Raw genomic sequence first — 14,334 nt, 5'->3', positions numbered from 1 at the left:
TTCCTCAAATCCACTAATTATTTTGCTTCTTTTACTACCTTTGGTTTGATGAGGTCTCCAAGTCCCCTAATATTCAACGATGTAATTTTCATTTAGACATTGAGAGAGCATACTTACCTCCTCCAGTGTTACATCTCACATTTTCTTTGTTGCTCATGTTCCGAAGAAATTTTGTGATCTGAGGTTGGTTTCCAAGTTTGATAGTTTGCTTTGATTTAGCCTCTCTTGTATCTTTCTTAGAAAAACATGGTGGAAGCATTGTAAGGGATCCTCACTGTGAAAGAATGGAAGATATAATCAGTGAGTTGGAGCTTCTCAATGGTTTTCAAAAAAGGGTAAGTATACTTGGAAAAATTGGAGATGTGACATTTCCCACATTGCAACAAAGTGGAAACCAGGGGATTACAGATTAGTAGAAAAGAGGATGGTACTTTGGGACACCAGGTCTAGAGAAAGAAAACTCATACTGATAGCTATCTTCACGCTGACTCTTACTATCATCCTTCCCAAAGATCTAGCGTCTTAAACACTCTAGTTGTTAGGGCTTTTAGTATTTTTGACCCGGATCACCTAAAAGAAGAGATTGATCACTTAACCTCTGACTTCAAAAACCTTGGATACAAAGAATGGAGTATCAAGAAGGCTATAAGAAGAGCTCAGGATAAGGCCCTCTCCAAGCATCCTCCTGAAGACAAGAAAGACGATTCTGGGAAGGTCTACCTTCCATTCATCCAGGGGATTACAGATAAGATTGCAAAAATTTTAAGGAAGAAGAACATAAACACTCAATTTACAACATGTGGAACTATAAGGCAGATGATGAGGTCAGTAAAGGATAACATCGATCCTCAACAACTCAAGGGTGTGTATAAGATTGACTGCTCTTGTGGTAAGAGTTATATTGGGGAAACAGTTCGATCTCTGAAAATAAGACTAAAGGAGCACGTGGCTGATATAAAGAATGAGATATCCCGTACATCGGCGCTTGTGGAACACTCGTCCAAAACCAAACATCATGTGTGTGTGGAGGACGCTAAAGTGATTGCAAGAGAGAAAAATTATCAGAAAAGAAAAATCAGAGAGGCCATCGAAATTATGAAATTTCCTCAAAACCTCAACAGGGACAATGGGAGTGAAATTAGTGGAAACTGGCTTCCCCTGATCAAACAAATAAACCCCTCCAGGGCTTTGGAAGCATAGTATCAGGGTCTCTTAATAAAAATAAAATTTAATTAGAATTTAATTAGATTAATTAAATCAAAATTAATTAATTAAATTAAAATTTTATTATTTAATTAATTATATTAATTTAATAAAAATTGTAATTAATTCTAAATAAGAATTAAATAAAAATTCTCTAATAATTAATAATAATAAAATAAAAGAAAAATAAAATAAAATAAAATTAATTAATTAATTAATTAATCGATCACTTAATTAATCAATTAATTAATTAATTAATCAATTAATTAAATAATTAATTAGGCAATGAAGGCTTAATAGGTTAAAATGGTAAATATCAAAAATTAATTAAAAATAATTATGGTTATAATTAAATTAAATAAAGTTAATTAATCAATAAAATTAATTAATCAATAAATTTAATTTAATTAATTAATTAAATAAAAATAAAATTAATTAATCAATAAGATTAATTAATCAATAAATTTAATTTAATTAATTAATCAATAAGATTAATTAATCAATAAATTTAATTTAATTAACTAATCGAATAAAAATAATAGGAAGAATTATAAATCAATTATTTAATTAATCTAAATAGATCAATTAAATCAAAATTAATTAATTTAGTTATTCTATTCTAATTAAAATAAGAATTAAATAAAATTAGCTAATTAATTAAAAGAATTAATAATAACCAAGGATTAACATTGGATTAATAAATAATTAAGATTATAAATTAATCTAATTAAATTAAAGTAATTAATTAAATTGATTAATTAACTAATTAATTAGAATGGTAAATAACAATAAATTAAATTAATTAATCAATTAAATTCAAATTAATTAATTAAATGAAAATAAAAACAATGAGTAAGAATTATATTAATTAATTAATTAATCAAATAAAATTAAATAAAATTAAAATTTGTTAAATTAATAAAAACAGTTGGAAGGAAATGAAAAATTAAACTTATTCATGAATCAGATATATCAATTAAAATAATTTAGGTTCTAGGTAAATTAAGAGGAATAATTAATTTGGAAATAATAATAATATAAATAAATAAAAATAAATGAGAAAAAAATTATGCTTCTTAGGGTTCTAGGTTTATTTATACCTAGGTCATTATAGCTCTTCTCTCAATAAGTTTTCATTCATATTCTTTCTGATTTAGTCTTGATGATGGGCCCCCTTTGGGGTTTGAAACGTAGACGGAATGAACATGAAACTGTGGATAATCCGGATCATACCACTGCAAAAAACTGCCACATAAGCTTAAAATCTAAATAAACGAATTTTTTTAATTAAAACATGTAACATAAATTTCCTAAACACCTTTTCAAGGAGGTAATAAACTACTTGTATATTGGAATGTGCATACTTTATTTGTCCATGCGCATTTCTAAAGCATGATTACGCTGCTAAATAACATGTGTTTACTTTCCCATGGGTTTAATCACTATGTTGCACTTTATCGATCTATCTTAAACCATGTTTACCTAAAAAATGGACCATTAGTCTGATTCTGATTCAGTTAACTCGCGGTTATGCATGACGTTAATAAAATCAATGTGACGGCCCCGCGTAGACCTGTTATAAGCGTGATTTAAGTTTATTAATTATTAATATTCGTTTCTTCGCAATGTCACATTACTCGATCTAATTAAACGTACCTTCCTCGTCATCATCATTCACTTTCCGATAATCACAGGCTATGTGGTCGCCGCAGCCACTCTGGAAGCTGCACGAACGCGTTGTCCATTCGGTTAACGATGTCAAATTAGCGCACCTCCGATCAAACACACCTTCCTCGTCAGTCTTCTCTATTGGATAAGGAGAGACCATGCAGGCACACCGGCCGTTTGGAAACCGCGCACGCGTGAACGCTGTTTCCACACGGTATAGCGTGTTTAATATTCAACTCTGGCTATATATATACCGGACTAATTCCCTACCATTCATTCATGTAATCTAATCTGCTCAGGAATTTGAGTATTGTCAGCGGGTAAAAGTCATTGTGTGCATTTCCTTACATTGCATTGGGATCTACAGATTTGATTATTGTAAGGGTATATAAGTGGTTTTCGAATTTCCTTTCAAACCGTTGTAATTGAAATCAATTTCGGAAAGCATGTCTGAGAATAAACACCATCACTTCCACCATCACAAGAACCAGAACGCCAACTCGGAGGCGACGCCGTACGAGAAAGCGATGAAGGAGGAGAAGCACCATAAGCGAATGGAGCATTTAGGTGAACTCGGAGCAGTCGCTGCTGGAACGTTTGCACTGGTACTATATATATATATATCTCTCTTATTCTGTAATTTATATATATCTCTCTTATTCTGTAATTTTTAGTAAGTTGATAAACTAAATCAGGTTTATAGAGTTTACCTATACAATTATAGGATTACTAATTCTCTCATTGGGTATGCAGTACGAGAAACATAAAGCAAAGAAGGATCCAGAGAACGTGCACAGGCACAAGATTGAGGAGGAGATTGCAGCAACAGCTGCAGTGGGAGCTGGGGGCTATGCCTTCCACGAGCGTCACAAAAAGAAGGCAGCCAAAAAGGAAGTGAAAGATCATCATTTCTAGCCACCTGCGCCGCGTACCTATGCTTTAAAACAGTTTTCATTCTTTCGCTGAAAAAGTCATCCGTCATGTCGACACTGGCTTCAGCTTCATTCGTTCATTGTATCTCTTTATGATCCTAATAAGCATTTTAACGTAAATACTTAATAGTATTGTGATGCTGTTATTGTTATTAATATTTGTATGGTGATTCTCAGTCCACCAACACCTCTATTCCAATTCCATACCTCCAAAATTCCGAAATCAATCAATTCCATACCTCCAAAATTGTCATACCTTAAAAGACAAATTGTCATACCTTAAAAGACTGATTTAACATATTAGTCAACCTAATTATACCATTGGGAATGAAAGATAATTCTTAATATCTTTCGAGTTGGGAAAAATGGTTTTTGTTTTATCTAAATGCATTTATAATTAAAAATGGATTGTGTCTTTTATAATTTACTATACATGTATATTGATGAAATTACATTTCATTACATTCAAAAAAATATTTTATAAAAAGTATATATCTTTCAAACTTTATTTTGCAAATGCTGTTATAAAATGTTTGGTTATTTATCAAATGTCTAGATGTTCATTCACATTCCCCACTTTCCCATGACAAGTGGCTTAGCCCTTAGGAATGTGGACTACTAAAATGCCCTCTCATTCTCGTTCTCCTCCACTCTTGGAATAAAAAAATCCAAAGCCCTTAATTCACTATTGTATTTCAACTTCAATTCTCCCTTTAGATGTTTAGCTTCTTGGAGTTAGATTTGGGATTTGGGTAGAGAATATTAGGTTTTTTAGCCTAGGTAACTTTATCATTTATGGCGAGGGTTTGAGAAGAGCTTTTGCTTGGGATTGAGAGTGGTGGAACTTTCAGTAAGATCCAGTGGTACCAATGGAATGATTATGTTGACAACAATGAAATGATTCTCGTAAATTTTTGGATTTTGTAACAACAATGGAATGATTTCAGATTGTGCTATTGGTAAGGTTTTGTGTCATTCTTCATTTATTTTTTTTAACAATTATACTATTCCTGGTAAGGTTTTGTGTCATTTTTAATTTTTTTTTAATAATTGCGCCAATTTTCTTTAACTTAGGAAATGATGTTTTTTTAGAAATTGTCTCTCCATTCTAATCCATCACATGTATTTGTTTCATTTTAAATAATGTGTTAGCCTAAGAGCCTCAGCTTGTAAAATAATTTGATTTTTGATGTTGCACATAAAATAAGTTGTGAAATATAATTGGCTTGCAAATCACCCACAATAGGAAATAGGGAATTACATCATGACTAGAAGCAAGGAATTACATCAACTTATTTGGATAAGACAATAAGTATAATTAATACTCCAATAAAATCACTAACCACTTATCACTTAATCAAAAAAATAAACCTTGACCACTCATCCAAGAAGCTTGCTTTTTGCCATCACTAGAGCTCAAGACTACAAATATCTAGATGCGTACAATGTAGCTAGAAATAAATGAAGAATTGGAGCCAGTGCCTTTGTAATCATATTCCATAACTAATAACTTATTTGATAATCGTATGTGGTTAATGGATTGACTATACTCTTGATAAGAAATAACTAATGTTGAAGCTTGCTTATGGATTTAACATGGGTTGTTGAATTGATTGACAATATTCTTGATATGTAATAATTAATGTTGAAGCTTACTTCTAGATTTAACAAGGGCTGTTGAATTTCACTATTACAACTTCTTTTCTATTACAACTTCTTTTCTGTGACATTTAATTTCTTCATTTTGTCTTTTCAAAATCAATACACACGTAAATCTCGCAGAAAAAAAACTTATTAAAGAAACACAATTCATAGAGATTTAGATTTCAATACAAGTACAATTTATAAACCTATAATTTTTAGTATGTTTGATAAATTTATATTGGAAAAAATAAATAATTATAATTATAATTTAAAATATTAAATATATATATAAATTTTCATGTTGAGAAATTTGTAAATTAATTATATTTTAAATAATATATATAATTTAAATATGTTATAAAAAATTAAATGAGATATTTTTTAATATTAATATTAAAATTCTCAGATTTAGTAACATTTTCTTTGATATATAAGTGTTATTTTTTTATATCTAATTACATTATAAGCAGTTGTTTATGCTACCATGCTTGCGAAATAAAAGTACTTGAGTAACTCGAACGTTCTAAGCTTTATTTTTACTTTATTTCATCAATTTGCTTCCTTTCTTTTGTCTCTTTGACTCATTTTTCCGTAGTTGTATTCAACCTTTTTTACTCCAACCTTTCCTTATCAAACGTATTCGATTCGCATCTTCCTCTACTAGGGTTAGTGGTTAGGCATGGGCATGGATAAACGCAATAAAAATAATTAAATGTGACTGTGATTAAATGTGGTTATTTGTTGGCCGCCTTATGAGGTTTCGTTGTTGAAGAAATGCGGAGAAAAGCTACCATTAGGGTTTTCCTTGCATTAAGGTTTTAAGTGGTTAAATGCGGTTATTTGGTGGCTTTTTTATGTGGTTTGTTGTTGAATAAGTGGAAATAACCAAGAGGGTTTTCTTGCATCAAGGTTTAGGTTTTAACTGCTAAATGGTGAAATATTAAGATTTTATTTGATGTATTATTTATTTTAGGTTTAAAATAATTGTTAATATTAAAATAAATTTGATATCATATTATTTTTGTATTATTAATTTTTACTTTAATATTATAAAATTATTTTTAATATTTAGTTATATTATTAATAATATTAATAATGTTTTTGATATTAATATTAATATTATTATTGTTCATGAGTGTGATTGGGTGTTATGTTAACGCATTTTTTGATGTGAAGTTAATAGTTTAATTCCCTGTCTCGATTAGGATGATATATTGGATATGATGAAGATGTAGTCCTACTAAGCTTACAAAAAGAAATCTCAATAATATCATTAATAATAATATTTGTAATTCCTTGATTGGGATTCTATTTTGATTTATGACTTTTGTTAGGTCTTGCCGGACAACAATCGCGCCTGTAATCAATAAAGTGTCAAGGTTGCAGTCATGCACCGCACAATTCCTTTAAGTGAGATATGCCTCGTTTAATTTAGGTTTTGTGAAACATTCCCCTCGAAATCATCTTGATTCCTTGTGATAGGTCTTAAGTTGGATCTCATGTTCCGGTTAATATGTATACCTCAGTCCCTTAATTTCCTCCCCCATTCCATCTTCCAGGAGGTAGGTGTTGACAAAAGCAGCAAAAACATTATTTTCTCTTCCAAAAATATCAGAAGCCAGTGCTCTTGGTTCAATGACTCTCATATATGAAATATGGTTAGAGAAGGGTGTAGAGAGACACAAGAAGGCCGAGGATGAGGGAATTCACCCCACTCTGCCTAGCACGATGAAAATGTAGAATTGTTTGACCCTGATATACTAGCCTACATATGCATCATGGTGGCTTCCATGGAGGCAAAGTGTAGGTGTTTAGGTGATGGCCATTGGTAAGTTCAAAAAATTGTAGTGCACCATCTTTGGACCTTGGAGGGCGTGAGGGAAAAGTAGAATGAATGATGGCATGGGTGGGTATTCAATTCAACAATACCCATCTGGTGCTATGCAATCTACCCAGGGCTATAGGCATTGATTTACCTCATGTTCCTCTAACTTTGACAACCACTAACTCCATCGAAAGCTCTGTTGATTTAATTCCTCACACCAACCTGGTTCCCCTCGTCTCCCTTCTCCTCTAGTGGCAAAAGTGAAAGGAAAAGGCATTATTGTCCAAGGATCATTTCACAGCGAAAAACCTCAATAAATGGCAGATAATTAACTGAAGCCTTCCACAAGTGTAAACTACACCATTAAAGCAAAACGCTTTGAGGAAGAAACGATTTCCTATTGCCGCTTTATCATCGAAGAAAATGGATAAATGAGTACACCTAGAAATGTTGGAGTAGGTGGAGAAGACCACAACAAAGCACAAAAGCACCAAATAGTTCCAAAGTGAAGAAAACACATTGATGGGGTTTCCCAATATTCTTTATTCGACAAAGTATTTCTTTAGATTATTATGTCATTTAAGTTTCCATGGTCACACTTGTAGGTATCCTTTTTGCAGGGTCTTCGTTCAGTTTTATATCTCCTATCTACATTTTTGTATGGTCCATGATTTCCAATCATATATTTGCTCATACTAAAGGACCAACTGGTTTCCCTCTCACAGGAGATGATCCATCCCTATCTCTTTTCAATCCAGAATTAGCACTTTGCATACTTCTCCTCATCTCAACTATACCTTTATAGTTCTTCTCACAATGTACTCTATGTAAAATATTTTTGGTAATATAATGTTTTTTATTTGCCTAGAAAAAAAATAACAGTATTGTTAAAAATATAATATTAATAAAAACACTTTTAATAATACCATTAATAATATTAATAAATTTATCATGTTACATTAATAAATCAAATATATTATTAAAAAATTTAACAATATTAACAACATTAATAATATTATATACAAATATTAGTAAACTTAATAACTCACTTGTTGAGCCGAGAGGCTCATTCTACAACGAGTGTGAAGGCGATGTTTAACTATGTCGACGTGTGTTCCTTTTAAAATGAAAATAAAATATTCTCTAAATAGAAAATTGATGTTAGCTATAATAAAAGGGAAAAAATTATATGTTATGCTTGTTTAATTAGTTGTCCATATCAACGAATATAGTTTCATGTGAACTAATTAGAATTAAAAAAAATGTGTGAGTAAGATGCTTAAACCTTACACTTTTTAAAATATTTTAACATGTGATTTAAAAAAACTATTTGAAGATCTACATTAACTATATTTTATTGACATCAATTTTATATATCTCTATATATAGAGAAAAGTGTTAAAAGAAATTATTTGAATGTTGTATATAACAAAATATCCAATGTGCTTTACGAATAAAACATTTTAATATGAATTAAAAATATATTAATAACCAAAAAAAGCATTTTAATGTGCCCTAATAAAATCACTCAATTCACATTTTATGTTTAAAATATTTTATATATTGTTTTAAAAAATAATCAATATCACATAAACTTATTGAAAAAGATAAGTTTTTTTTGGTTAAAACATTTGAATTGGTCTATGCGTTTTAAAGTTTAACACTTTTTTGGGTATATGTTTGTTTGTCAAAATCTAACAAAGATTTTTTGGAATCACAAGTTTAAGTGGTGTAATCTCTATAGCATTCAAAAATAAAATTTAAACATTGAAAAATTACACATTATTTTTTGGACTCTAAACTGAGTTTGCACCTGAACAAATTTGATCCCTCGAAGCTCTTGTCAGATCCCTACTTAAGATGGATCTACGTTGGTTTTATTATAATAAAGTTTTATTAATGTTAAGAGTAACATTAGAATTATTACTAGAAATTGCACCAAATGTTGCAAAGGAAATGTCTTAAGGCATAAATTCGAGAAGCATCATGATATATAAACAATCATTGAAGATAAAAACTAGTAAAAAAAATGGAATTGAAGAATTGTGATTAGTCATTTAAACAACTAGGCAATGTTCATTTCTTTTTTGGAATAACATCCAAAATATTAAACGCACACTACAAATTGGTGACATGATTCACTAGGATCGTAATATTAAATGCACACTGCAATGCTCTGTATCTATTAGATAATGGAAAACGATAATTCATAGAAACAAAACTAATTTTCCATCTTGAGTCATCATGAAACATAATCATAATGATACTAAATGAAAATATGTCTAACATACTAATCTACTACTTTACCAACCAATTACTATGGATGAGAAAGCGGTCTAACTTTTCTGCAATGTGGGAAATGTCACTTCTCCAATTTTTCCAAGTATACTTACTATTTTTTGAAAACCATTAAGAATCTCCCAATCACTGATGACATCTTCCATTCTTTCACAGTGAAGATCCCTTACAATGCTTCCACCATGTTTTTCAAAATTGAAAATCATTGTGTTAAAATCACTTCCTATCACATTATCTATGTGCTAGTGACCCTCCTTTATAAGTGTTAAAGAGTACCAAAAATCTTATTTTTCACTCCACAATACTGGAACATAGAGACATTTATAAGGGACAATGATTCTTTTGACTACTTATCTTCTACTTTGAAAGCCACCCAGAAACATAATTTGACATTATATATTAGCATTAATCGGTATTTTTACCAAAGGCTGCAAATGTCACCAAAATCTCGCTGAGATCTTTGTGCTACACCCAAGGTCCCAAACAATTTTTCCGAATTGTTTGTGACAAGGCCATGGTCTCTTCTTCAGTTAGTTTTATTTCTTGGAGAAATAAGACCTGCAGTTTCCTCAAATTCACTAGTTATTTTACTTCCTTTACTACCTTTGGTTTGATGAGGTCTCCAAGTCTCCTAATATTCAACGATGTAATTTTCATTTAGACTTTCAGAGAGCATACTTACCTCCTCCAGCCTTACATCTCGCATTTTCTTTGTTGCTCACGTTTCGAAGAAATTTTGTGATCTGAGGTTGGTTTCCAAGTTTGATAGTTTGCTTTGATTTAGCCTCTCTTGTATCTTTCTTAGAAAAAAATGGTGGAAGCATTGTAAGGGATCCTCACTGTGAAAGAATGGAAGATATCGTCAGTGAGTTTGAGCTTCTCAATGCTTTTCAAAAAAGGGTAAGTATACTTGGAAAAATTGGAGATGTGACATTTCCCACATTGCAAAAAAGTTAGACCGCTTTCTCATCCGTAGTAATTGGTTGGTAAATGGCATATAATGTATTTCTAGTATTCTGGCTCAAGGGGATTCTGATCACAAACCCATCGGGTTGGATTTAGACTCTCCATAAGATTTAGATCTGATTCCTTTCTGGTTTAATCCAGGGGGGCTCCAAAAGGAAAGAGAGGCTGGCCTGATAACTCATGCTTGGGCTATGCCAGTTCGCAGGTCTCTTAGCTATGTTTGGGAATAAAATATGAAGGAGGTGAATTATTCTCTTAGAACCTGGGACAAAATAGATTATATGCCCCTGCAGCAAGAGATAAAAGAACTAATTCAAAAGATTGAAGATCATCAAGGCCTGATGGAGTCCAGACCATCACTCACAAGAAGTTAGAAGAAGAAAAAAACCTAGTAACCAAATATTTAAAATCAACAGGAAAGGAGGAAGAATACTAGCATCTCATGTCTCGAAGCCTCATGTGATATAAATACATCCTTTTTTCACAAGCATACTAAATAAAGAGAAACTAGGAATCGAGTAAAGAAAATTTCTTCTCGAGGTCACCTTAAAATATGTTTTTTCTAGGAAATTAAGAGAGGACTTTTTCTTCTTCAAGAATCCACATTCTAGGGACAAAGTAAATGGCTCGGAAATGTAGAAATACTTCATCTCATGTCTCACCTCCATTGTTTTGTATCAGGAAAATTCTCATCTTGTTAAGCCAATTAAGGAAGATGACGCAATTGAAACCATATAGTCCCTAAACATGGTTAAAGATCTGCGACTGGAACTCATCAACAATTTTTTGATGAAAATATGTTGTTCGGTCATCCTTCTGTTAATGAAGCCCATGCTTTCAAAGCTCTGCTAGACACTTTTTCCATGGCCTCAGGAACCACCATCAATACTGCTAAATCACAATTCTTCTTTTTCCATACTCCTCCTGCTACCCAAAGAATAATTGCCAGGATCATAGGATTCTCACAAGCTAAACTTCCATCTAAATACTTGGGTGCTCCACTGATAGACTCAGCCTTAAAGCATGCCTCCTGGAACCAACTCATTGAGAAAATCAAAAGCCACTTATCGTCTTGGACCTACAAAACTCTCAACATTGCAAGCAGGCTTATTCTGATAAAGGCGATTTTACAATCCACGGCTCTCTATCTCTTCTTAGTTCTTGCAGCACCGAAATGGCACTCAAAAAGATCAAAGATTTGCAATGCAACTTTTTATGGGGCTCCATAGGGGAAAACCGTAAATGGACGCTAGTAAAATGGGCCACCATTTGCACTCCAAAAAAGCGGGGGGTTTAGGATTGCGAGACTCGCAACACAGTAATACATTGATGGGAGCATGAATATGGTGGCAATGGGTTTCAAGCCCACAGAAGCCATGGGCCCAACTATGGACTGCAAAATATGCGAATAATCATCCGCAGGAAGAGTTGATTAGTATCACCACTACAGATACAGGATCTCTAATCGGGAATGCAGCAAAACAACATAAAGAGCTAATACAAAAGCACAACTTCTGGGAGATACGAGATGGTTGAGCTGCGCGTTTTTGGGTGGATTCGTGGCAACAGAGGCCAAAAATTGCAGAAATCCTTCCCCCTCCAAATCATGATGGAAATAACCTCAACCAAACTGACCATGTATCACAGTACTGGACTCAAAGTAACAATCAAGGCTTTAGACAATGGAAACCAACTGAACAGATAATACATCATGAAACTGAAGACTTTTACTCGGAGTTACACAAGGAACTCACCAGAAGGAAAATCAGATACATAACTGGAAAATATGTTCAGAGATGGGGTTACACTCCAAGGGGAACTTTCACAACAAAAGAAGCATATAAGCTGATGCTCCAAACATAGGAACCAGTGGATCCCGCTTGGACTCGTCTCTGGACTACAGGAATATGGCCCAAAATCTCTACCTTCACTTGGTTGCTCTATCATCATAGAATTCTTACTTGGGATAATTTAATTAAGAGAGGATTCCAGGGAACCTCATACTATCATAATTGTCAAAAAAAAAGGAGGAACTAACCAACATCTCATGGATTCCTGCCACATGGCTAATCAATTATGGGAAAAACTCACATTCAAATGTCAGCGACCTTGCAGAATCTTGGGGGATATCAAAGGTACCATTCGCAATTGGACCCCTACTCCATATAAAAGCAGACTCTTAAATGCGCTATGGACAACTCTCTTGGGCTTCCTTTTCTGGACAATTTGGAAGGAAAGAAACAAAAGAATTTTCAAAAATCAAAGCACTACATTGGAGATCATCTGGACCAATTTATGTTAGAACATTCAAGAAACCCTCACTCTCCAACAGTGGAATGTTGAGGACTTTCCCACTCAGGCACATGAACAAAGTATATGGGACAACTGGAAATTAAGGATCCCACAGGTTCAAAGTGATCCCAACAAATCAAGCATTATCAACAAGAAGCCAGCACGTTGGAACCCCCCTCCAACAAATGTGATCAAACTAAATTTTGATGGTTCCTCAAAAGGCAATCTAGGAAAAGCAGGACATGGTGGAATATTCAGAGATCAAGAAGGCCGACCTTTGCTAGTATACTTTGGTTCAATTGGATGGGACACAAATAATTCTGCGGAACTGGAAGGGTTGTGGCGAGGTATGAATCTAGTGCACCAATATAGTTTTCACCCTATTATAATAGAAGGGGATTCCCAAATTCTGATAAACATGGTTACCCAAATACAAATGGGAACCATAGCTTCGAGAGTCGCTACCAGCTGGAGACTAGCGACTCGGCTTGAACTAATAGAGAAATGGATGGAAAATAGACAAGCCACCACTTTCATTCACGTCAAAAGAGAAAACAACAAGGTGGCTGATCTTTTGGTAAACATAGGAGTTGAACAGGATAAGGTACAACAATATGGAACAATCAATATTTTAAATGACCAAACTCAATTACAAGCCTACACAGACCTGGTGCACAAGGAAGCACAACTCCCGGATGCGGGTGCTCAGCAAGGATAGTAAGGTGGTAGCCGAAATGGACGGCAAGTAGCCATTCCCACATGGCCCTCTGTAATTCGGCACATCAGTCTAAAAATTGCATTCACACTAGCCATAAATGGCATTTAAGTTGGTACCGTCTTCAACCACCCTGCAACTACTCACCTCAGCTTCACGCAAAGATGACCTCTGGTGATAATCATACAACCACACCTGTCTCTTATCCTCTACCTCTACAATGTCTATGCCCTCAGGCAGCTGTAGCACCTAGCTCTCGCACTACTACAAGGAGGTGCTGCAACATCCTTTGCTGCATTGATTTAGCCCCAGGAACTCACTTCACTCATAGCCTAGCATGCCATTTTGTTTTCCACTCGGCCTCTGCAGCTAATCCCTCCACTGAACTGCCCGCTTATCCTTCCGAGCCTTCTCAACACTTTGAGCCTAATCCCAGCAGAAATTCTCATACACCTGGAGTCAACATGTCGAGAACTTGATATCGAATGTGTAGTCGCAGGGGTGGAAGTAGAGGAAGATTGAATTGTCCCCCTCATTCTCCAGCCTCTGAAACCACATCCTCTTCAGCTCAATAGAATATTGGCTACTACCCAAACACTCGTAGTGGCAGAGGCCACTCATAACCTCACCGCCTCAATCCGACCCCCCCTGCTTCGCCTCCGAGTGGATCTCCTTCCGATCCACAGCCGCCTCTCAATTCCACCCAATTCATCTTTCGTTCCTCCATGAACAGGCCCATTATTACTGCCACCATCTCTTTAGCCTTTCATGAGAAGGACTAAGAAATTGAG

General features: G+C 33.7%; 1 protein-coding gene across 1 annotated transcript; it reads left to right on the top strand.

The window, feature by feature from the left end:
* Positions 1-3,202: 3,202 nt before the first annotated feature.
* Positions 3,203-3,798, top strand: LOC149201481 (uncharacterized). Its single transcript, XM_089399744.1, has 2 exons — positions 3,203-3,476; positions 3,625-3,798. Exons 1-2 carry the CDS (start codon positions 3,318-3,320, stop codon positions 3,784-3,786), a joined length of 321 nt encoding a protein of 106 aa, XP_089255870.1. The 5' UTR covers positions 3,203-3,317; the 3' UTR covers positions 3,787-3,798.
* Positions 3,799-14,334: the final 10,536 nt, after the last annotated feature.

This window comes from Pinus tabuliformis, chromosome 2_1 (genome assembly GCF_031772625.1).
Source record: "Pinus tabuliformis cultivar Carrire ecotype Pingquan chromosome 2_1, CPIR1, whole genome shotgun sequence".
NCBI lineage: Eukaryota > Viridiplantae > Streptophyta > Pinopsida > Pinales > Pinaceae > Pinus > Pinus tabuliformis.
This window is presented reverse-complemented; position numbering and strand designations above follow the sequence as displayed.